Raw genomic sequence first — 23,035 nt, 5'->3', positions numbered from 1 at the left:
AATCTGAAACATTTTCAAAGGTACTCATATTATTGTCACTACAAAACTTACCTCAAGGAATAGAAATAATATATATATATTTTTGGTTTTACGTCAATCACAAAACGTTTGACAGATCTAAGAAGGGTGGGTTGAGTTGTGTTGTGCTTTCAGCCTTTTGTTTGTTGCTGTTGTCTAAGTTATTATTCAATCAGTGAGTTGTTTTTATGTTTATATTTCCAGCTTTTCGTGAGGTGGCAGAAAATGATAGTTCGACGAAAAACTCAACATGGATTGTGAGAATAGTGCTGTGCTTGCTTTTTGTCTTTGAAGTGTTTTCAGCATTTTCCTTGCTAACTTCATCCTTCTTTCTGTGCCATTGCAGGCGAGAGACCAAGAATCCTAGATTTTAGAGCTTGGGAGTCTGTCAGATTGTAGACATATAAACAGTCATTATAAATAGAGTCCTTTGACCAATTTATTGGGGGGGGGGGGGGGAACTACATGTATTCGCATAATAAATGTCCAAATGTAAAAAAAATCCCTTAGCGCATATTATGGTGGCTGCCAGACTCCTACTACTCAGTACTAGCACAGGCAAAAGGGGTAGCTTTGAAAACATCTCTTTTATCTAATTGAAATGGATTTTTATGTGAGCTGGACTAATTGATTTTGACTCGAACTCTTAACAATTTCAAGTAGGTGGTCTGACTGACTCCTGGGCTAAAAAAGCAAGTGTTTAACACTGATGAAGAGGTATATGACAATACACCTGCTCTTTTTATATCCAGTCAAAAGAAGAAAGTAAATAAATAGACAGTGACAATGTACCCAGTACAAGTCTCCAACCATTGACTTCTGGAACAATGTCACATCTCTCTAGAATCTGTACCAAATGAATAACTGGAAATTTGGCAACTTGGTAATCTCTTTGATCCAGGCCCACTACATAAAAATTAAATGATTCGGCTATTGACAGGTCACATATGACCATGAACTTTCAAATGGTTTTTAAATTATTCATTGCTATTTTATCTATGACTTTTGAATCTAATTTTTTTAATCATACATACTAAGAAGTTTCAGTCTCCAAAAACCTGCAAATCTTTTACCACAAGTGTTCTATGTCATTTTGATTTAATATGTACCATCTTGAGCAGCGGCTGAAGCTCGGCTACTTCCCGATTAAAAATAATTACATTTCCCAAATTTTTAGACATCTCTCTCCCCATCATCAACATACTTATTATTTGTTCATAAAGTGTCAAAGATGGCATAAATATGTTATATTAATTGTTCAAAAATTCTTATTTTTGATTGTTTCCAGCTTGAGATATATATGCTTATTGTGTGATATTTATGGCTCTGACAGAGCATGTTTGAAACATTTTAAATATATATATATAAAGCATACTAATTATCTAATTTCATTATTATCTGATAACAATCTTAACATGTACTAACAAAAATACAAATATATCTGGACAAGCATAATTTTGTATTTCCATAAAAAATGTGTAAATATTTTTATTTTAAGAGACCTTTGAAAAAACTTATGGGAAAAATATTTTAATAATTTGTATTCTTCAAATTCTTTAGGTAAAATCAATATTAATATGTAAAAATGTGTGAAGGAACAGGGATTTAAAATAGTGCAGCAGACGTTTATTTATAAAAGGTTAGTCACTTATATCAAAGTCTAATGCATTTTTGATATTTAAGTGTTTTTCTTTTTTATACAGATTTAAAGTACAATGGCACATCTGTCTGAGAATGAAAATGTTACTGATTTGATAGAAGAAGAATTAGAAGAGGAAAAACTTTTTCTTGAGATGTCAAACAAGCAAAATGAGCTACTGACTCCTGGAATGCGACATTCTGCTACAACTGACACACTTGATTCAGTGTATCTTGATCCTCCAACTGCTGAGCTGGACATTGATTCTGAACCCAAAATTGACATTGAGATTGTTAGTGAAACTGGTGACAAAAATATAACATCTTTTCAAGGTACCTCTATGGATAGTGAGGTAAAACCAATGCAAACTATGAGTGATGTGGATGATAATTCAAAGGCAAACATTGTCTTTGATGTTGAAAGTGAAATTAAAGAAGAAACATCCCCACCATCACTCAGTAAATATTTTGGAAAGGTTGAATCCACTGAGGATTTCTTTGCTTCTTTGCCTCATGCTGAAGAAGACCTTCCACCTTCTACTGACATTGATATTGGTAGTGTTTCAGATAGCAAGCCTGGAGGTGAAGAAAATGTAATGTCAGGAAGTGATCCATTTGGGCTATATTCTGCTCCTGACAAAAGTGAAGAAAAAGTAGAACAGCAAGCAGACAGAGCTGATGAAATGGCAGATTTAACTCTGAATAGCTCAGCAGATGTTCTTCAATTTGATGACATGACGCTGGAAGATACTATTGACACTAAAAATGAAACCTGTGATGAAAAGTCAGATAAGAAAAAACATGAATTTGTTGGCACTGTTGACTTTGATCTGGCTCTTGATGGAAATGACATTGTTGAGACACCAGTAGATGTTGAAGAAAAGGATGGATTTGAATCTTTCACAGCAGAACTATCTAACAATGAAGCATTAGATGCTTTAGGTATATCACCAGCAGCCCCATCCTTTATGAATGACAACAGCATCAAAGAGTACTTCAGACAAGCCAGTAGTCAATCAGATGATCCCTTTGGGGGGGTTTCTCGTCAGATATCCCACACAAGTGGGAGATCATCAACAAGCCAAGAGAGAGTTCTGGGAAGTCTAGATGAGGTGACAGAGAATGGGAATGAAGTTCCTGAACATGTCCAGAACTCGGACACTTCCATACCGGCTCCAGACCTGTCTGCTACTATCGGAACAGGGAGTGACTCTGTGGAGACAACTCCAAGACACCAACCTTTGTTCCCTCCATCTACTACCCTTTCTCCAGGGGAAAGTCCATCTCATCAGCCCTTCTTTAAGCATTCTGGTAAGCATTTGGAGAGCTTTGTGAATCATTACATGTGTATATTTACTTATGGATATACAAATATAATAAATATTGGGGCTACATTAGTTATACATCAATCCCCTTGATATCAATAATTTGTACCAAATTATTTATATGTAATCAAAAGTGTGTACTCGGGTCAAATCATTCATGTGCTTCTTGAAAATGTCTTATTTAGTCATACATGTACATGCACGTTTTCTAGGTAAAGTGTTGTATATAAAACCTGGGAATATTAAATTTCTCTGCTGTATTAATTTTAGAGAAAATTGATAACAATTTAACAAATCTTTATCATTTTTCAGATTCACAGTCGAGTGGAGACCATTCTATTCCAGCTTTCCAGAGCTTCGGAGATTCTAGCAGCACTGATGACACATTCTCCGTCGCACTACAGATGAGTGACTCTGACCGCCAACATGATGCCTGGCTTCCGTCAGACAATACGAAGAACATATTAATCACCATGGCAACACATGCACCAGGAAGTTATATACCAACATCTGACCTGCTTGTTGCACCTTCGCTAGTGTCAACACAGCAACAGGTGTGTAACAGTCTGACAGGGTTGTATATCCTGAATACTATTAAAAATAATTTTAGTGCTATAAAGTATAGCAGTTAAATTGACCGGATCAATTTAGAATAATTTCCTTTTGTATTTACAAAATATATTCTATGCAGTCAATAACAATAATGCTAGGTTTGAGTGATTGGGGCTGCTTTTTAGGTGTTCAGAGTGCTTAAAATCTGTCTATCTCTTTTAAAATATATTATGAACTTAATGCATTTAAACTATTTGTGAGATGTGAATTTGCAAAGTTAATTTTTTTGTGTCAAGTTTAATTTCCTGTTCCAGGGTGACCCTGTTCGAGAGCTTGTATTCCGGTACATGGGAGAACAAGAGGCTCTGAAAAGGAAGGTTCTCACCCTGGACAGTGTGCCCCGGGATGTGGATGGACTTAAACAGCTCTTGGTGGGTGCATGGGTGCCATGTTCCATGGAAATGTTTCTAAATACCTTATTTTTCATTTGATGGCATTCAATATGACAATATGACAGGTATATGTAGGTTTAGATGTATACAATGTAGGTGCATCTATTAAACATTTTTTTCTGTTGATCTGATCCTTCGGTAATTTCTGCAGTGGACAGGAATTCATCATTATTCAGATATTTGGATTAGTGGACATGTAATCACAAAACATACTGAATTTAAAGCATAAACAAGGAATACTCTTGCTACTTTGCCTTACATTATATTCAAATGATTGGTGCTACATATTTAGGGTGCTGGATGTTACCGGTCTGCCATAGACTTGACAACGGAGCTTATTACACATATGGGCCAGTCTGTTAACATGGAGGTGCAGATCAACCATTCTCCACAGACTCTCCAAGTAAGTTATTGTTTCCTCAGAAATAGCTTTTAAGGATATCTATGTTCTATGTTAATAGCCGCTTTTCATGCCCTTTCTGGTACGGTTTCTATGTTCTTTGATTGTAAGTAGCCGCTTGTTGCGTCCTTTCTGGTATCTATGTCCTTTGATTGTAAATAACCGCTTGTTATGCCCTTTCTGATATCTATGTCCTTTGATTGTAAATAACCGCTTGTTATGCCCTTTCTGGTATCTATGTCCTTGATTGTAAATAACTGCTTGTTATGCCCTTTCTGGTATCTATGTCCTTGATTGTAAATAACTGCTTGTTATGCCCTTTCTGGTATCTATGTCCTTGATTGTAAATAACTGCTTGTTATGCCCTTTCTGGTATCTATGTTCTTTGATTGTAAATAACCGCTTGTTATGCCCTTTCTGGTATCTATGTCCTTTGATTGTAAATAACCGCTTGATATGCCCTTTCTGGTATCTATGTTCTTTGATTGTAAATAACCACTTGTTATGCCCTTTCTGGTATCTATGTTCTTTGATTGTAAATAACCGCTTGTTATGCCCTTTCTGTTATCTATGTTCTTTGATTGTAAATAAGCGCTTGATATGCCCTTTCTGGTATTTATGTTCTTTGATTGTAAATAACCGCTTGTTATGCCCTTTCTGGTATCTATGTCCTTTGATTGTAAATAACCGCTTGATATCCCCTTTCTGGTATCTATGTCCTTTGATTGTAAATAGAATAGGGTCGAGATTATGTATAAATAATAAACTATGCATGTTTGTGTGCTGCTGTATACTTCAGGTGTGGTATACTCGCTTCAGCCTCATGATGAAACTTAGACTGTATAGCGTTTTAGAATCAGAGTTTGTGGCATTTAAAAATCTCGACACTCCGGACATGTACTACGAGTATTACCCTCATCTGTTCCCTGGCAAAAGAGGTAAGCTTCCCTAAGTGCATTTTTGTTGCATTTTACTGGATCTTGTTTGGGCTCAAGGCCTTTGCAGTGTAAAAAGTCATCTTAGCAAAATGCACTTTGCAGATACTTTTTTATGTAAAACATTCTATATTAATCAATATTTTGCATATCATTTATGGGAAATTCCATTATGCTTTGAATTTCTGCATTTCATTGTGAGTTCTTGCTTCTGTGAACAATGAAGTTTTTTAAATTAACACTTTTAATATACTCACGTGTTTCAGGATCAATGGTGCCATTTGGAATGCGTCTCCTGCATGCAGAGTTACCCCACCACCTTGGCCGATCAGCCGAAACTCTGGATAGATTCTACTACCTTCTGGCCATTACTAAAAGGGTATGAATCTGATCTTCAAATGTTGATACAATGTCTGTGTGTTACAGTCATAAAGATTGTACAATAATGAAGTATAAAAAATATATATAACAAAAGTGGGATTTGGCAATGGAAGGATTGCATATTTATCTGCAGATGAAGGCATAATGCTCAAACATTTAGATATATAAAATTAAAAAAGAAACATAATACGGTTGTGTGATTTTTTATGTATTATTTATACCATATTTAAGAGTGTTTTATTTGAGTTTTAAAATAAATTTATTCTCAAGTAAGACTGATAACAAGTGGGTAGAGCACTTTCTGTGCATTAAGTAGCATGCTATTAGAATATTATTTCAATGATAACACATGATATTTATTGCACAGCAAGCCTTACAATATGGTACAAAAAATACTACATGCAACAGATGATTGATATATTACAAAACTCACGCATTGTGTCTTATTAGAATAACTTGGGTAGTTGGTGCAGTTTCTTATACAAAGCCAAGTCCTTTTACATCAATAAGGCTTATCTGGTGTAATGAGAGCATATTAGAGCCTATGTTTTGTTTGCAGATACTGAAGAACCTGGCGGAGGGCTTATCTGAGGATGGAAGTGCTCTTACAATATCAAATGAGAGCAGAAAGGGTAGGTAATCTATTACAGTAACTGTTACTGTAATTAGTTATGATTTGTATGTAAATTCTCACAGACTTTATTATTAACATGTACATGAATTTGCTGTCTAGTCCTCCTATGTTCATACGCAGTATGAACGAACATGCTAACATCTTACTAAAAGTACTTGTTATGAATTATATCAAAATCCCCTTTTGGATCTGAACTACAAGTTCAATTGATGTAGTAAAAATGAATGGCTAATACCTATGCTCCTTTGACTGCTTTGTTTCACAAAACTTTGTTGTATTTACGAAAGGTATCTGATGGACAACGGTGAAAAATTATTGAAGGCTGGTGACCCTGTGTTATTGAAGTATCATTTGAAAGAGTTTCATCTTCAAAGAAATAATATTTTGGCTTTGAAAGGTTACAAAAATAGAGAAGTTCAAGTATAATTTCAGTTTCAAAAACAAAATAAAAATTACAAAACTTTATCTATAATGTTTATCTTTTATTTTACATGTCAGTAATCAGCAAGCAGTTCCCTTTCAATATATTGGGTCACCAGCCTTCACATCGTTCACATTGTGACAAATGGCACGATGAAAGGGCAAACTTACTTGTTCATCATATTCCTTAATTTTTAAATAATCTCTACCGGTTTCCTATTTCATAGTTTCACAGAAGTTATGGCAGGAAAGAGAGAAGAAAATCCTGTACTTGATAGCCAATACACTGGTTTTGCTTCGGGTGAGTATTGAGGTTGCATGGTTCTGAATAGCTGCAACATGTTTGGTAATAATTAAAATAAAAAGCTAGTTCCATCATTCAGATCACCTTGTTTGAATACATTTTGGGAATACCTTATTAATTCAACCATTTAACTGTTAATGTCTTATTCAAAATTCAATTGAAGGAATAGTGCAACCAGACATCATGGTTAATAAACTTAACTAAAATGAAATACTTAATGCCAATTCATGAAGATAATTATGGAAAAAAAAGATTTATATTTTCAAAGGAAAGTCATGGTATTATTGTTTTGGGTTTCTTGTCTGTGGTGAGTGCAGTGCCATGAATGTATTGTGAACAGTATAATAGATTCCATAAATTGACACCATTCAAGCTATTCAAATGAAACTTGGTACACATGGTTTACAATGAAAAAAAGTGTAGCAAGTCCTATTACTCTAGCTTAAATAATCATTTAGTTATGTGTCTGATTTCTCCCTTGCTTTCGGTGCCATAAAAAAGTTCAATGAATATCATAGCCAAAGACCAGACTTATTTTTCAGGACTATGACGCAGCACTGAGTGTGTATGAGGATCTGATGGAAAAGGACAGTGGACAAAAACTGGCCTTACTGTCTGGACTGGGCCGAATACACCTACAGGTAAGTGGTGTATTGTGGTGTAATGTAGTTGACTGAGTCCGAAACACCTCCAGGTAAGCAGCCATGGTGTTATGTATTTTGTTGTAGTGTACATGAAGTTGGAGATTTAGGTATTGCAATTTAGGGTGGTGTCGTTTAGTGTTTTGTGTTATATTGGCCTTACTGTCAAGGCTTAGTATGATATACTTCCAGGTCAGTGGTGAAGTGTTGTGTATCTGATGGATTTTAGTACAATGTAGGGTACATGTAATGGAATGGGTAGGATACATCTCCATATCTGTGATATTGTGTTGTTTAGTGGTGTGGTGAAGTACAGTGTACGTTAGTGTAGTGCACTAGCCAGGACACATGGTCAATGGTGTAGTATTGTGCAGGTGGTGTTATGTAGTGAGCTGGGTAGGATGCACCTCCTGGTCAGTGGTGTGGTTTTGGGTATGTGGTGGAATGTTATACTGTGTAGGGTAGTGTAGTTCACTAGGTAGGATACACCTCCTGGTCAGTGGTGTGGTGTTGTGTATGTGGTGGAATGTTATACTGTGTAGGGTAGTGTAGTTCACTAGGTAGGATACACCTCCAGGTCAGAGTCTAGTATTGTGTATTTGGTGGAATGTTGTACTGTGTAGGGTTGTGTAGTTCTCTAGGTAGGATACACCTCCTGGTCAGTGGTGTAGTATTGTGTATGTGGTAGAATGTAACACTGTGTAGGGTAGTGTAGTTCACTAGGTAGGATACACCTCCAGGTCAGAGTCTAGTATTGTGTATGTGGTGGAATGTTGTGCTGTGTAGGGTAGTGTAGTTCACTAGGTAGGCTACACCTCCTGGTCAGTGGTGTAGTATTGTGTATGTGGTGGAATGTAACACTGTGTAGGGTAGTATAGTTCACTAGGTTGGATACACCTCCAGGTCAGGGGTGTAGTATTGTGTATGTGGTGGAATGTAACACTGTGTAGGGTAGTATAGTTCACTAGGTTGGATACACCTCCAGGTCAGAGTCTAGTATTGTGTATGTAGTGGAATGTAGTGCCGTGTAGGGTTGTGTAGTTCACTAGGTAGGATACACCTCCTGGTCAGTGGTGTAGTATTGTGTATGTGGTGGAATGTAGTGCTGTGTAGGGTAGTGTAGTTCACTAGGTAGGATACACCTCCATGTCAGCGGTGTAGTATTGTGTATGTGGTGGAATGTAACACTGTGTAGGGTAGTGTAGTTCACTAGGTAGGATACACCTCCAGTTCAGTGGTCTAGTATTGTGTATGTGGTGGAATGTAACACTGTGTAGGGTAGTGTAGTTTACTAGGTAGGCTACACCTCCTGGTCAGTGGTGTAGTATTGTGTATGTGGTGGAATGTAACACTGTGTAGGGTAGTGTAGTTCACTAGGTAGGATACACCTCCAGTTCAGTGGTCTAGTATTGTGTATGTGGTGGAATGTAGTGCTGTGTAGGGTTGTGTAGTGGGCTTGGTAGGATACAGCTCCAGTTCAGTGGTCTAGTATTGTGTATGTGGTGGAATGTAGTGCTGTGTAGGGTTGTGTAGTGGGCTGGGTAGGATACACCTCCTGGTCAGTGGTCTAGTATTGTGTATGTGGTGGAATGTAGTGCTGTGTAGGGTTGTGTAGTGGGCTGGGTAGGATACACCACCAGGTCAGTGGTCTAGTATTGTGTATGTGGTGGAATGTAGTGCTGTGAAGGGTAGTATAGTTCACTAGGTAGGATACACCTCCTGGTCAGTGGTCTAGTATTGTGTATGTGGTGGAATGTAGTGCTGTGTAGGGTTGTGTAGTGGGCTGGGTAGGATACACCTCCTGGTCAGTGGTCTAGTATTGTGTATGTGGTGGAATGTAGTGCTGTGTAGGGTTGTGTAGTGGGCTGGGTAGGATACACCTCCTGGTCAGTGGTCTAGTATTGTGTATGTGGTGGAATGTAGTGCTGTGTAGGGTAGTATAGTTGGATTGGTAGGATACAGCTCCAGGTAAGTGGTCTAGTATTGTGTATGTGGTGGAATGTAGTGCTGTGTAGGGTTGTGTAGTGGGCTGGGTAGGATACACCTCCTGGTCAGTGGTCTAGTATTGTGTATGTGGTGGAATGTAGTGCTGTGTAGGGTTGTGTAGTGGGCTGGGTAGGATACACCTCCTGGTCAGTGGTGTAGTATTGTGTATGTGGTGGAATGTAGTGCTGTGTAGGGTAGTATAGTGGGCTGGGTAGGATACACCTCCAGGTCAGTGGTGTAGTATTGTGTATGTGGTGGAATGCAGTGCTGTGTAGGGTTGTGTAGTGGGCTTGGTAGGATACACCTCCAGGTCAGTGGTCTAGTATTGTGTATGTGGTGGAATGTAGTGCTGTGTAGGGTAGTATAGTGGGCTGGGTAGGATACACCTCCTGGTCAGTGGTCTAGTATTGTGTATGTGGTGGAATGTAGTGCTGTGTAGGGTTGTGTAGTGGGCTGGGTACGATACACCACCAGGTCAGTGGTGTAGTATTGTGTATGTGGTGGAATGTAGTGCTGTGTAGGGTAGTATAGTGGGATTGGTAGGATACACCTCCAGGTCAGCGGTGTAGTATTGTGTATATGGTGGAATGTAGTGCTGTGTAGGGTAGTGTAGTTCACTAGGAAGGATACACCACCAGGTCAGTGGTCTAGTATTGTGTATGTGGTGGAATGTAGTGCTGTGTAGGGTAGTATGGTGGGCTGGGTAGGATACAGCTCCAGGTCAGTGGTCTAGTATTGTGTATGTGGTGGAATGTAGTGCTGTGTAGGGTAGTGTAGTTCACTTGGTAGGATACACTTCCAGGTCAGTGATGTAGTATTGTGTATGTGGTGGAATGTTGTACTGTGTAGGGTAGTGAAGTTCACTTGGTAAGATACTTCTCCAGGTCAGCGGTGTAGTATTGTGTATGTGGTGGAATGTAACACTGTGTAGGGTAGTGTAGTTCACTAGGTAGGATACACCACCAGGTCAGTGGTGTAGTATTGTGTATATGGTGGAATGTTGTACTGTGTAGGGTAGTGTAGTTCACTTGGTAAGATACTTCTCCAGGTCAGCGGTGTAGTATTGTGTATGTGGTGGAATGTAACACTGTGTAGGGTAGTGTAGTTCACTAGGTAGGATACACCACCAGGTCAGTGGTGTAGTATTGTGTATGTGGTGGAATGTTGTACTGTGTAGGGTAGTGTAGTTCACTTGGTAGGATACACCTCCAGGTCAGCGGTGTAGTATTGTGTTTGTGGTGGAATGTAACACTGTGTAGGGTAGTGTAGTTCACTAGGTAGGATACACCACCAGGTCAGTGGTCTAGTATTGTGTATGTGGTGGAATGTAGTGCTGTGTAGGGTAGTATAGTGGGATTGGTAGGATACACCTCCAGGTCAGCGGTGTAGTATTGTGTATGTGGTGGAATGTAGTGCTGTGTAGGGTTGTGTAGTGTGCTGGGTAGGATACACCACCAGGTCAGGGGTGTAGTATTGTGTATGTGGTGGAATGTAACACTGTGTAGGGTAGTGTAGTTCACTAGGTAGGATACACCACCAGGTCAGTGGTGTAGTATTGTGTATGTGGTGGAATGTAGTGCTGTGTAGGGTAGTATAGTGGGATTGGTAAGATACACCACCAGGTTAGCGGTGTAGTATTGTGTATGTGGTGGAATGTAACACTGTGGAGGGTAGTGTAGTTCACTAGGTAGGATACACCTCCAGGTCAGCGGTGTAGTATTGTGTATGTGGTGGAATGTAACACTGTGTAGGGTAGTGTAGTTCACTAGGTAGGATACACCACCAGGTCAGTGGTGTAGTATTGTGTATGTGGTGGAATGTAGTGCTGTGTAGGGTTGTGTTGTGGGCTTGGTAGGATACACCTCCTGGTCAGTGGTGTAGTATTGTGTATGTGGTGGAATGTAGTGCTGTGTAGGGTAGTATAGTGGGATTGGTAGGATACACCACCAGGTCAGTGGTGTAGTATTGTGTATGTGGTGGAATGTAGTGCTGTGTAGGGTAGTATAGTGGGATTGGTAGGATACAGCTCCAGGTCAGCGGTGTAGTATTGTGTATGTGGTGGAATGTAACACTGTGTAGGGTAGTGTAGTTCACTAGGTAGGATACACCTCCAGGTCAGAGTCTAGTATTGTGAATGTGGTGGAATGTAACATTGTGTAGGGTAGTGTAGTTCACTAGGTAGGATACACCTCCATGTCAGTGGTGTAGTATTGTGTATGTGGTGGAATGTAGTGCTGTGTAGGGTTGTATAGTGGGATTGGTAGGATACACCTCCAGGTCAGTGGTGTAGTATTGTGTATGTGGTGGAATGTAACACTGTGTAGGGTAGTATAGTGGGATTGGTAGGATACACCACCAGGTCAGCGGTGTAGTATTGTGTATGTGGTGGAATGTAGTGCTGTGTAGGGTTGTGTAGTGGGCTTGGTAGGATACACCTCCTGGTCAGTGGTGTAGTATTGTGTATGTGGTGGAATGTAGTGCTGTCTAGGGTAGTATAGTGGGATTGGTAGGATTCACCACCAGGTCAGCGGTGTAGTATTGTGTATGTGGTGGAATGTAGTGCTGTGTAGGGTAGTATAGTGGGATTGGTAGGATACACCTCCAGGTCAGTGGTGTAGTATTGTGTATGTGGTGGAATGTAGTGCTGTCTAGGGTAGTATAGTGGGATTGGTAGGATACACCTCCAGGTCAGCGGTGTAGTATTGTGTATGTGGTGGAATGTAGTGCTGTGTAGGGTTGTGTAGTTGGCTGGGTAGGATACACCTCCAGGTCAGCGGTGTAGTATTGTGTATGTGGTGGAATGTAGTGCTGTCTAGGGTAGTATAGTGGGATTGGTAGGATACACCTCCAGGTCAGCGGTGTAGTATTGTGTATGTGGTGGAATGTAGTGCTGTGTAGGGTTGTGTAGTGGGCTGGGTAGGATACACCTCCTGGTCAGTGGTCTAGTATTGTGTATGTGGTGGAATGTAGTGCTGTGTAGGGTTGTGTAGTGGGCTTGGTAGGATACACCTCCTGGTCAGTGGTGTAGTATTGTGTATGTGGTGGAATGTAGTGCTGTGTAGGGTAGTATGGTGGGCTGGGTAGGATACAGCTCCAGGTCAGTGGTCTAGTATTGTGTATGTGGTGGAATGTAGTGCTGTGTAGGGTAGTGTAGTTCACTAGGAAGGATACACCACCAGGTCAGTGGTCTAGTATTGTGTATGTGGTGGAATGTAGTGCTGTGTAGGGTAGTATAGTGGGATTGGTAGGATACACCTCCTGGTCAGCAGTGTAGTATTGTGTATGTGGTGGAATGTAGTGCTGTGTAGGGTAGTGTAGTTCACTAGGAAGGATACACCACCAGGTCAGTGGTCTAGTATTGTGTATGTGGTGGAATGTAGTGCTGTGTAGGGTAGTATAGTGGGATTGGTAGGATACACCTCCTGGTCAGTGGTGTAGTATTGTGTATGTGGTGGAATGTAGTGCTGTGTAGGGTAGTGTAGTTCACTAGGAAGGATACACCACCAGGTCAGCAGTGTAGTATTGTGTATGTGGTGGAATGTAGTGCTGTGTAGAGTAGTGTAGTTCACTAGGTAGGATACACCTCCAGGTCAGCAGTGTAGTATTGTGTATGTGGTGGAATGTAGTGCTGTGTAGGGTAGTATAGTGGGATTGGTAGGATACACCACCAGGTCAGTGGTGTAGTATTGTGTATGTGGTGGAATGTAGTGCTGTGTAGGGTAGTATAGTGGGATTGGTAGGATACACCTCCAGGTCAGCGGTGTAGTATTGTGTATGTGGTGGAATGTAACACTGTGTAGGGTAGTATAGTGGGATTGGTAGGATACACCTCCAGGTCAGCGGTGTAGTATTGTGTATGTGGTGGAATGTAGTGCTGTGTAGGGTAGTATAGTGGGATTGGTAGGATACACCTCCAGGTCAGCGGTGTAGTATTGTGTATGTGGTGGAATGTAACACTGTGTAGGGTAGTATAGTGGGATTGGTAGGATACACCTCCAGGTCAGTGGTGTAGTATTGTGTATGTGGTGGAATGTAGTGCTGTGTAGGGTAGTATAGTGGGATTGGTAGGATACATCACCAGGTCAGTGGTGTAGTATTGTGTATGTGGTGGAATGTAGTGCTGTGTAGGGTAGTATAGTGGGATTGGTAGGATACACCTCCAGGTCAGCGGTGTAGTATTGTGTATGTGGTGGAATGTAACACTGTGTAGGGTAGTGTAGTTCACTAGGTAGGATACACCTCCAGGTCAGTGGTGTAGTATTGTGTATGTGGTGGAATGTAGTGCTGTGTAGGGTAGTATAGTGGGATTGGTAGGATACACCTCCTGGTCAGTGGTGTAGTATTGTGTATGTGGTGGAATGTAGTGCTGTGTAGGGTTGTGTAGTGGGCTGGGTAGGATACACCTCCTGGTCAGTGGTGTAGTATTGTGTATGTGGTGGAATGTAGTGCTGTGTAGGGTAGTATAGTGGGATTGGTAGGATACACCTCCAGGTCAGCGGTGTAGTATTGTGTATGTGGTGGAATGTAGTGCTGTGTAGGGTAGTATAGTGGGATTGGTAGGATACACCTCCAGGTCAGCGGTGTAGTATTGTGTATGTGGTGGAATGTAGTGCTGTGTAGGGTAGTATAGTTGGATTGGTAGGATACACCTCCAGGTCAGCGGTGTAGTATTGTGTATATGGTGGAATGTAGTGCTGTGTAGGGTAGTATAGTGGGATTGGTAGGATACACCTCCAGGTCAGTGGTGTAGTATTGTGTATGTGGTGGAATGTAGTGCTGTGTAGGGTAGTATAGTGGGATTGGTAGGATACACCTCCAGGTCAATGGTGTAGTATTGTGTATGTGGTGGAATGTAACACTGTGTAGGGTAGTATAGTGGGATTGGTAGGATACACCACCATGTTAGTGTAGAAGAGTGATGATGTGGTGGTATGTTGAGTAGTGTAGTTTATATTTAGTACAGTATGGTGAAGTAGTGTGTTTTGACTTTACTGTTATGATTGAGTATGACTCAACTCTCATATCAGATGTGAAGTGACGGATAGTTTAGTTAAGTGTGGCAAAGAGTAGTGGCTTTACTGGTATGATTGTGTATGGCCCATCTCAGTGTTAATGCTGTTGTGTTATGTAGTGTGATGTGACAAAGTAGTTTAAGTATTGATATTGGTTACTCTTTGTGTATGTCTTTGTGGAAATATGATGTTTAAATCCATCTCTGTCTCCAGATTGGTAACTTGACGAAGGCCAGTGAATTTTTCCAGCAGGTGAAGGCAACCTGTGAGGGAGACTCTGCAACGCTCCATATGAATAAGTGAGCTTTAATTTGTGCCAGATGATTAAAGTATATCTTAATTGGATAAAATTATATCTAAACTGATTTGAAATGAGATTTTTCTAAATGTTCAATAATTCTTACAGTGATTATATTTAAATGGCAGATGAGTTTTTACTGTGCATAAATAAATATGGTGTACATAACAGAACTTAAACATACTTTAGGGAAGTGTAAATTGTCAATACAAATATGAGGTAATAATTCCAATTGAAGTACTGCTGCTTATTAATTCACATCATTGAAAGGTGAATTATTATATATGGTCGATGTCAAGGATTTATACACTTCTAGAACATGTTTTTCTTTTATTCATTGTATAATTTTTTTGTTAAATGTAAAACTTGAGTTAGGCATTTATGTACATACATTCCAGGGGTTTTGAGGCAATGTGTCAAAACAACTTCACGGAGGCTTACGAGAGTTTCAAGTTGGCTGTTCAGGCTGATCCCTCAAACACATCAGTAAGATTTTCTTCAAGGAGATTAAGTTCTTCATAATCATGATGAATAAGTCATACTGCTTGTTTTCCAGTTAAGTTTATGAGATTGGGATATATAAACAGGTGAGCAGGGGTGGTCAACAATTCATGTTTGGGCTGTTACAGTGGCTTGCAGTCCATATTGGGATTGTAAAATTACTCAATGCACAAATGTTCTCTTTGACAAGACCGTATTTCAGTTCAATTCTTAGGTTTGTACATGAAAGGTCAAGGTCACACTTCAAAATGCCTTGTGCTTCGTGTTTTGGCTGTAACTTCGCCATGCATAAAGAGATTTTAAAATAATTTGTTACAAATGTTCACTAGGACTTGATTATATGTCGCCTAAAAGAGTCATTATCTGTCAATCAAAGGTCACACTTTAGGAACATTTTTGGCTAGCCTAGACTGTTAATTAGCCATGCATTAGGGTTTTCTGAAAAAACTTTGTACATGTTGGTTACAGACCATTGCTCAAAATTACTTGCAATTTTCTTGTTAAGACCGTTACTTGGTCATGCATTTAGGAAATTTAAAATAACTTAACAGTTATTGCTTTTAAAAGGCAGATATATATTTCACTATAAATCTGTAGAGAAAATCTGTTATTGGAAATGTTATGTTCCTATGAATCATGATATATTGCAGGCTGTGAACAACATGTCCGTGTGCTGTCTCTACCTCGGGAAGTTGAAGGAGGCCCTAACAGCACTGGAGGCCCTGGTGCACGGTAGCCCGGAAAAGAACCTACACGAGGGGATATTATTCAACCTGTGTACGCTTTATGAGCTGGAATCCTCCAGGGCTCTACATAAGAAACAGGCCCTACTGGACTTGGTCAGCAAACACAAAGGAGATGGCTTCCCTGTTGTGTGTCTAAAAATGTCCTAATAATGAATACAGGAGTAAGGATGTATGGTGTTAAAATGTTTTATAATGGTGTAACACTGGACATACTTGTATGTTGGAGTATTTAGTACCGGTATGCTTGTAAGTACTAAGTCTACCGAGTGTGTATATGTACTTCCATTGACACTTATTCAAAATGCAAAAAATATGCATTACTTTATTCAATCAATAGTGATGACAGTTAACTGTCTTTATATTTATAGTGGTCTAGATATCAGTAGTATTAAAACATGAACATAAATTCCGATCTTGCTTCGTGAAGAAACATGGACATATATCATAATGTACATGTACATGTTTGTTGAAGTTGAATATTTTTGCTGCAAGTGACTGAAATGAAAGTGTGTGAATTATCACAGAATTATGCGACTTTAGTTCCAAAACCATTGATATTCATGTATATTTAACATTCCGTTACAATTTACTCGATTTATGTTGGTTTTCAATTATTCATGCTGTTATGTGAAAAAAGTCAGTGTGCACAGGTGTCATTGAAGAGCCATTACTTGAATTTGAATTTTGTATTGAAGATAATTATTAGCTTTATATATTTGTTAGTATGAAGATTTTTTATGTATGAATTGACACTGTGCTTAGCTGTGGTAATGTGCAATAAATGTATAATATTAAAGGAGTAGTTAAGTCAATTTTTTTCGTTTAATTGTTTTTAAAAACCATGATAAATTGTGAAGATTGTATTTTAGACACATTGTTGAAGAACTATGACAGGTATGATAAGGTAGAAGGTTATGCAGTGAGCCAAGTTTAACAGACAATAGATGGATATTTTTATTCCTCTGTAATTGAAGAGATTAAGGTATGTAAAAAGGGAGCAAGGCAAATCGGCCCCTTACCAAATCGGTCCATGAGACATTTCGGGCTTGCCATTTCGGCCCCCTAAAATTATTGACTTATTGATTTTCAGACATCTGGCCCCTGAATTTTATTTTAGTTTTTATTTTGAATATATAATTTATATCACTATCTCACCACACTCAACACACAAATCCGAATCAGACATTAAAAATATTAACAAAAGTCCAATACACAATAAGTTGAGTTACACAATAAATTAAGAGTAGCGCAAGATAAAAATAAAGAAATGGTAACTGAGTTTAGAAATTAAATCAAACCTAATTTAATATATATATACTTGAATTGAGACAATTATCTTCCAATACATGGAATTTTAGTGATGTTGGTAGTATTGCAGTGATATTATTTTGGAAGTAGAGATACATATATATATATAGAAATATATAATGACAATAACTATAGTAGTAGTAAAACACATTATTGCATCGCTCATAAAGCAAACAAAATTAAACACACCATGACACAAATTTACAATTTGCATAATACAGTGCAACATCAATATTTTTAGTGAGGATATGGAACAATACACATATTCATACATATTTATATAATGATTTGTTACTTTTTTGTACATAATTATGTTGTATGTTTATTGCTAATGTTAATACACCGTCCCTAGTCGTATGCATTTGTACACTATGGTGTGCACTTGTATTTATGAACGTATCTGCCACTTTCCAACGCAGTGATCTCCATTGAGGAGCAGACCACGTACACGTATGAGCATTGCTGTATTTCAGCTCTATAAGTTTCTTTTCGAAAAATAGTCTTTGAACACATATTTATGCAATATTCATGTGTTCCAAAAAAACACGATGTTTTCAAAGTTAAAAACTCCATACATTTTTTTAATAACGTCACGTTTTCTTTATAATCACAGCGTGATTTACGTGATGTACGGCAAGGGAAGGAACCATTATGTGGAGTTATCGTTCAATTAATAGTGCACTATTCATATACCTTAGGTCCTCACTATTTATAGATTAATTTTGCACCTGTTAACTTCCCGCCCTTTTTCTTTGTACGGCTCGTCACGTGACGAGTAGCTGCTCGAGCTAGATTTCCTCGAGTTCCAAGAATTCTTCCTACAGCTCGAGCTTGACCGACTGGAATTGTTTCTGTTCTTGGTCTCACTGCTTTAAGAGGAAACGGCCTAAAAGGGAAAAAAAATCAAATGGTGTTCTTGTTTATGTTTTTTGGCCTTGCGTAGTGGAAACGTTTTTTATATATTTTCCTTAAATTACTTAGATTTAAGTATTGCGTTAGAATGAATAAATATCAAATCGAACAATAACAAGACCAAAGACAATTATGAAAGTATTGTCTTTAAACGAACCATCTCTGAGCCTTTTTGGTGACATAGAAGCAAAATCTAAAATGCCTACCATTCTCGGACCAAGGTCAGGCAGAATGGTGTCCTCAGACGCTAAAGCTTTGGACTCTAAAATGGTGTAAACGAAACAATATAGAGCAATTTCATTTTTTCAATATATCTTAACGTTATTAACCCTCACAATTCAAGTAAGAAATAAAACGAATATCCCCTTCTAAGATTTGGATATGAATCGAGCAAGCATGTAATGATAAAATTGACACCAAAATCTGTTCATAAATGGGCCATTATTCTTGTTCATGATTCAAAGTGTATGATCTACCGAGGTCAACATCTCTGTAGGAAATCGTTTGCTATAATCATTTGATTTTTATGGTATCTGACTGAATTCTGACGAAATGTGTTGTTGGCGAAATGGTTGAAGGCAGGAAACTGTGAAACTGTGTGGCGTTTCTAAGGTTTACCGATACACTGCTGTGTTATATTCCTTGCTTTCCAAAGTAGCTTGCAATTTCGATGCAGAAAGAACCATAGTGGCTGGATGACAAGAGCTCATAAAAGTTATAATAAATCAGATCGACTAGCCAAAATTATATTGGTTTTTATAACAGTGGATTTAGCAATGCAATTTAAAGATGGTTAAAATGGTTAACGTAGACCGCAAGATGTATGGATAATTTAGTTTTCCCTCAAAAATCAATTTCTAACAAAAAACAATTAGAAAAAAAAACAGTTCAGAGCATAATCGATTTTTTTAAATCTCAATTTTCTCAAAAGTACAATCATGACTTAAAAAAGGTTAAATTTAAAAAAGAGAATTATTTAATTTCTTAAAATATTTTTTGGTCAATGTAGCGCGCGCTTGAATATATATAAAGCAGTATACCTTCTGGCTGTTTATTCCCTGGCTTCGATTTGAACGACACTGATTCGTATCCGTCATACACCGAAAAGGCGGCCATGATATCCATATCTATCATGATGTCTTCAACAGAAGAATACACGCTTTAGGAAATAATGGCCGTAGAAAATAAACCAACGTGTCTCGAAACAAAAACAAATGAACCGCGTTTTAACCTTTGTAAAACATTTGATGTCAAAGTTAGTATCGACCCCCCCCCCCCCCCCCATCAATAATAAACGTAAATACGCTTGTTTACACGAGTAAAATAGCCGTAGCAAACTAAATTAATAATCGTATATACCTTTAGACCTCACGGCTGTTGAAGAGGTGGGCTTCCTACCGGAAGCACCAGTCGCTACCAAAGTGGCCGAGGTAGGAGCGGTGTCTTTGATTACGCCGTCATCGTTAACCATCGGGCACTCGCCAGACTGACCGCGCATGCGCCTGTGCGGATATTGATTTGCTTTACATGATGCAGTATTTCTTAGGATTAATGGTTATACAATGTAAAAGCTAAATTAAAAATAACGACCAACCACGAATTCAGGCGAAAACAGGATGATTATTATGTTTTACATTAGTGTTTTTAATCCTATAAGTTGTTACAACCAGTATTTCCCCCAACTCATTTGAATCCATTATTATAGCAAGGTTACACTCATTAAAACGATCCGAACGAATGTACGTAAACGCAGGCTCATGAATGTAGTTATATTAAAAAATCCATTAAAAGGACAAAATATATTGAATTGAATTATTAGGGTAAACAGTACAAAACGTATACCCACAGGCACCACCGTTTCGCGCGTTGACAGTCTGATTTACAGATACAGACGACAAATACTTAGATGCAGAGCACCCAAACCGCCACCACTACGATCGCTATTACCACGCTATCAGACTTCGAGTCGTCGTTCACTGGAGGAAGTACTATTTAATAGTTGGTTAGGGAAAAGACCATCACAAATATCAACGACGTCTGTGATAGTATAAACCCAATAATAATCATTCGTTTTCAAAGTTAAAACCCCCCATACATTTCAAATGAAAGAACATTTTTGAATAACATCACGTGATCTTTATAACCACAGCGTGATTTGCGTGATGTACGGCAAGGGAAGTAAACATTATGTGGAGTTATCGTTCAATTATTAGTGCACTATTCATATACCTTAGGTCCTCACTATTTATAGATTAATTTTGCACCTATTAACTTCCCGCCCCTTTTCTTTGTACGGCTCGTCACGTGACGAGTAGATAGATGCTCGAGTTCCAAGAATTATTCCTACAGCTCGAGCTTGACCGACTGGAATTGTTTCTGTTCTTGGTCTCACTGCTTTCAGAGGAAACGGCCTAAAAGGAAAAAAAAACAAATGGTGTTCTTGTTTATGATTTTTGGCCTTGCGTAGTGGGAACGTTTTCTATTTCTAGTATTGCATTAGAATGAATAAATATCAAATCGAACAATAACAAGACCAAAGACAATTATGAAAGTATTGTCTTTCAACGAACCATCTCTGAGCCTTTTTGGTGACATAGAAGCAAAATCTAAAATACCTACCATTCTCGGACCAAGGTCAGGCAGAATGGTGTCCTCAGACGCTAAAGCTTTGGACTCTAAAATGGTGTAAACGAAACAATATAGAGCAATTTCATTTTCAATATATCTTAACGTTATTACCCCTCACAATTCAAGTAAGAAATAAAACGAACATCCCCTTCTAAGATTTGGATATGAATCGAGCAAGCATGTAATGATAAAATTGACACCAAAATCTGTTCATAAATGGGCCATTATTCTTGGTCATGATTCAAAGTGTATGATCTTCCGAGGTCAGCATCTCTGTAGGAAATCGTTTGCTATAATCATTTGATTTTTATGGTATCTGACTGAATTCTGACAAATGTGTTGTTGGCGAAATGGTTGAAAGCAGGAAACAGTGAAAATGTGTGACGTTTCTAAGATTTACCGCATCCTCGGCACCCCAGCGTATCATAAACCTTTCTGATAGGGTATCATATAGGTTATGATACACTGGATTTACCGATACACTGCTGTTACATTCCTTGCTTTCCAAAGTAGCTTGCAATTTCGATGCAGAAAGAACCACAGTGGCTTGATGACGAGAGCTCATAAAAGTTATAATAAATCAGATCGACTAGCCAAAATTATATTTGTTTATTTAACAGTATAGGGTACTTTTGACTTTAGTCAAATCTCATTTTATGCTTTAGACAATGTATTATATTGGTGATATACATGTTCAAGTATGTGTAAAATATCCACTTATAATTTAGTACATTGGATTTCGCAATATGATATAAAAATGGTTAACGTAGACCGCAAGATGTACCAGGTATGGATAATTTCATTTAAAAAATGCTATTTAGTTTTCCCTAAAATCAATTTCTAACAAAAAACAACAACAACAGTTCAAAGCATAATCGATTTTTTAAAATCTCAATTTGCTCATGAATTTATTGCCCAATTTCTTCCTCTATTTAAAAAAGTACAATCATGACTTAAAAAAGGTTAAAATTAAAAAAGAGAATTATTAAATTTCTTTAAATATTTTTTGGTCAATGTAGCGCGCGCTTGAATATATATATAAAGCAGTATACCTTCTGGCTGTTTATTTCCTGGCTTCGATTTGAACGACACTGATTCGTATCCGTCATACACCGAGGAGGCGGCCATGATATCCATATCTATCATGATGTCTTCAACAGAAGAAATACACGCTTTAGGAAATAATGGCCGTAGAAAATAAACCAACGTGTCTCGAAACAAAAACAAATGAACCTCGTTTTAACCTTTGTAAAACATTTGATGTCAAAGTTAGTATCGATCCCCCCAATAAATAATAAACGTAAATACGCTTGTTTACACGAGTAAAATAGCCGTAGCAAACTAAATAAATAACCGTATATACCTTTAGACCTCACGGCTGTTGAAGAGGTGGGCTTCCTACCGGAAGCACCAGTCGCTACCAAAGTGGCCGAGGTAGGAGCGGTGTCTTTGATTACGCCGTCATCGTTAACCATCGGGCACTCGCCAGACTGACCGCGCATGCGCCTGTGCGGATATTGATTTGCTTTACATGATGCAGTATTTCTTAGGATTAATGGTTATACAATGTAAAAGCATAATTAAAAATAACGACCAACCACGAATTCGGGCGAAAACAGGATGATTATTATGTTTTACATTAGTGTTTTTAATCCTATAAGTTGTTACAACCAGTATTTTCCCCAACTCATCTGAACCCATTATTATAGCACAGTTACACTAATTAAAACGATCCGAACGAATGTACGTAAACGCAGGTTCAGGAATGTAGTTATATTAAAAAATACATTAAAAGGACAAAATATATTGAATTATCAGGGTAAACAGTACAAAACGTATACACACAGACACCACCGTTTCGCGCGCTGACAGTCTGATTTACAGATACAGACGATAAATACTTAGATGCAGAGGACCCAAACCGCCACCACTACGATCGCTATT

At 38.4% G+C, this 23,035-nt stretch overlaps 2 protein-coding genes across 8 annotated transcripts in view; one reads left to right on the top strand and one right to left on the bottom strand.

Moving 5' to 3' along the window:
• Positions 1-110: 110 nt before the first annotated feature.
• On the top strand, positions 111-17,039 carry LOC128213475 (trafficking protein particle complex subunit 12-like). Of its 4 annotated transcripts, none has more exons than XM_052919211.1 (13): positions 111-126; positions 1,722-2,967; positions 3,294-3,535; positions 3,848-3,964; positions 4,278-4,388; positions 5,185-5,323; positions 5,587-5,699; positions 6,261-6,333; positions 6,983-7,056; positions 7,602-7,700; positions 14,912-14,997; positions 15,395-15,482; positions 16,148-17,039. In XM_052919211.1, exons 2-13 carry the CDS (start codon positions 1,734-1,736, stop codon positions 16,388-16,390), a joined length of 2,619 nt encoding a protein of 872 aa, XP_052775171.1. In that variant the 5' UTR covers positions 111-126; positions 1,722-1,733; the 3' UTR covers positions 16,391-17,039. The 4 variants fall into 4 exon arrangements, with proteins under 4 accessions (XP_052775171.1, XP_052775169.1, XP_052775167.1 ...); XM_052919209.1 differs by having other exon boundaries at positions 126-193; XM_052919207.1 differs by lacking the exon at positions 111-126 and adding an exon at positions 223-275.
• Positions 17,040-17,263: 224 nt separating this feature from the next.
• Positions 17,264-23,035, bottom strand: part of LOC128213476 (protein draper-like) — a 33,116-nt gene continuing 27,344 nt past the window's right edge. The window contains exons 13-20 of one of the 4 annotated variants that reach the window (XM_052919214.1): positions 22,455-22,597; positions 22,144-22,242; positions 21,083-21,138; positions 20,693-20,874; positions 19,823-19,965; positions 19,504-19,602; positions 18,670-18,725; positions 17,266-18,437 (exon numbers count right to left, since the gene is read on the bottom strand). In XM_052919214.1, the coding sequence (XP_052775174.1) occupies positions 20,764-20,874; positions 21,083-21,138; positions 22,144-22,242; positions 22,455-22,597 (409 nt within the window). In that variant the 3' untranslated portion in view covers positions 17,266-18,437; positions 18,670-18,725; positions 19,504-19,602; positions 19,823-19,965; positions 20,693-20,763. Of the gene's footprint in view, positions 18,438-18,669; positions 18,726-19,503; positions 19,603-19,822; positions 20,875-21,082; positions 21,139-22,143; positions 22,243-22,454; positions 22,598-23,035 lie in introns of those variants that run through there. The other 3 variants (XM_052919213.1, XM_052919212.1, XM_052919215.1) reach the window with 3 other exon arrangements.

This window comes from Mya arenaria, chromosome 13, assembly GCF_026914265.1.
Source record: "Mya arenaria isolate MELC-2E11 chromosome 13, ASM2691426v1".
Classification (NCBI taxonomy): Eukaryota; Metazoa; Mollusca; class Bivalvia; order Myida; family Myidae; genus Mya; species Mya arenaria.
Note: the sequence above shows the minus strand (reverse complement) of the source record. Positions and strands in the feature narration are given on the sequence as shown.

What these genes read in the sequence shown, in the direction of transcription:
- LOC128213475 (XM_052919211.1), top strand. Translation starts at nt 1,734, where the DNA reads ATGGCACATCTGTCTGAGAATGAAAATGTTACTGATTTGATAGAAGAA. An exon ending in ATTCTCCACAGACTCTCCAA is followed by an intron (nt 4,389 to 5,184) that starts GTAAGTTATTGT and finishes TGTATACTTCAG; the next exon opens with GTGTGGTATACTCGCTTCAG. An exon ending in TTCTGGCCATTACTAAAAGG is followed by an intron (nt 5,700 to 6,260) that starts GTATGAATCTGA and finishes TTTTGTTTGCAG; the next exon opens with ATACTGAAGAACCTGGCGGA.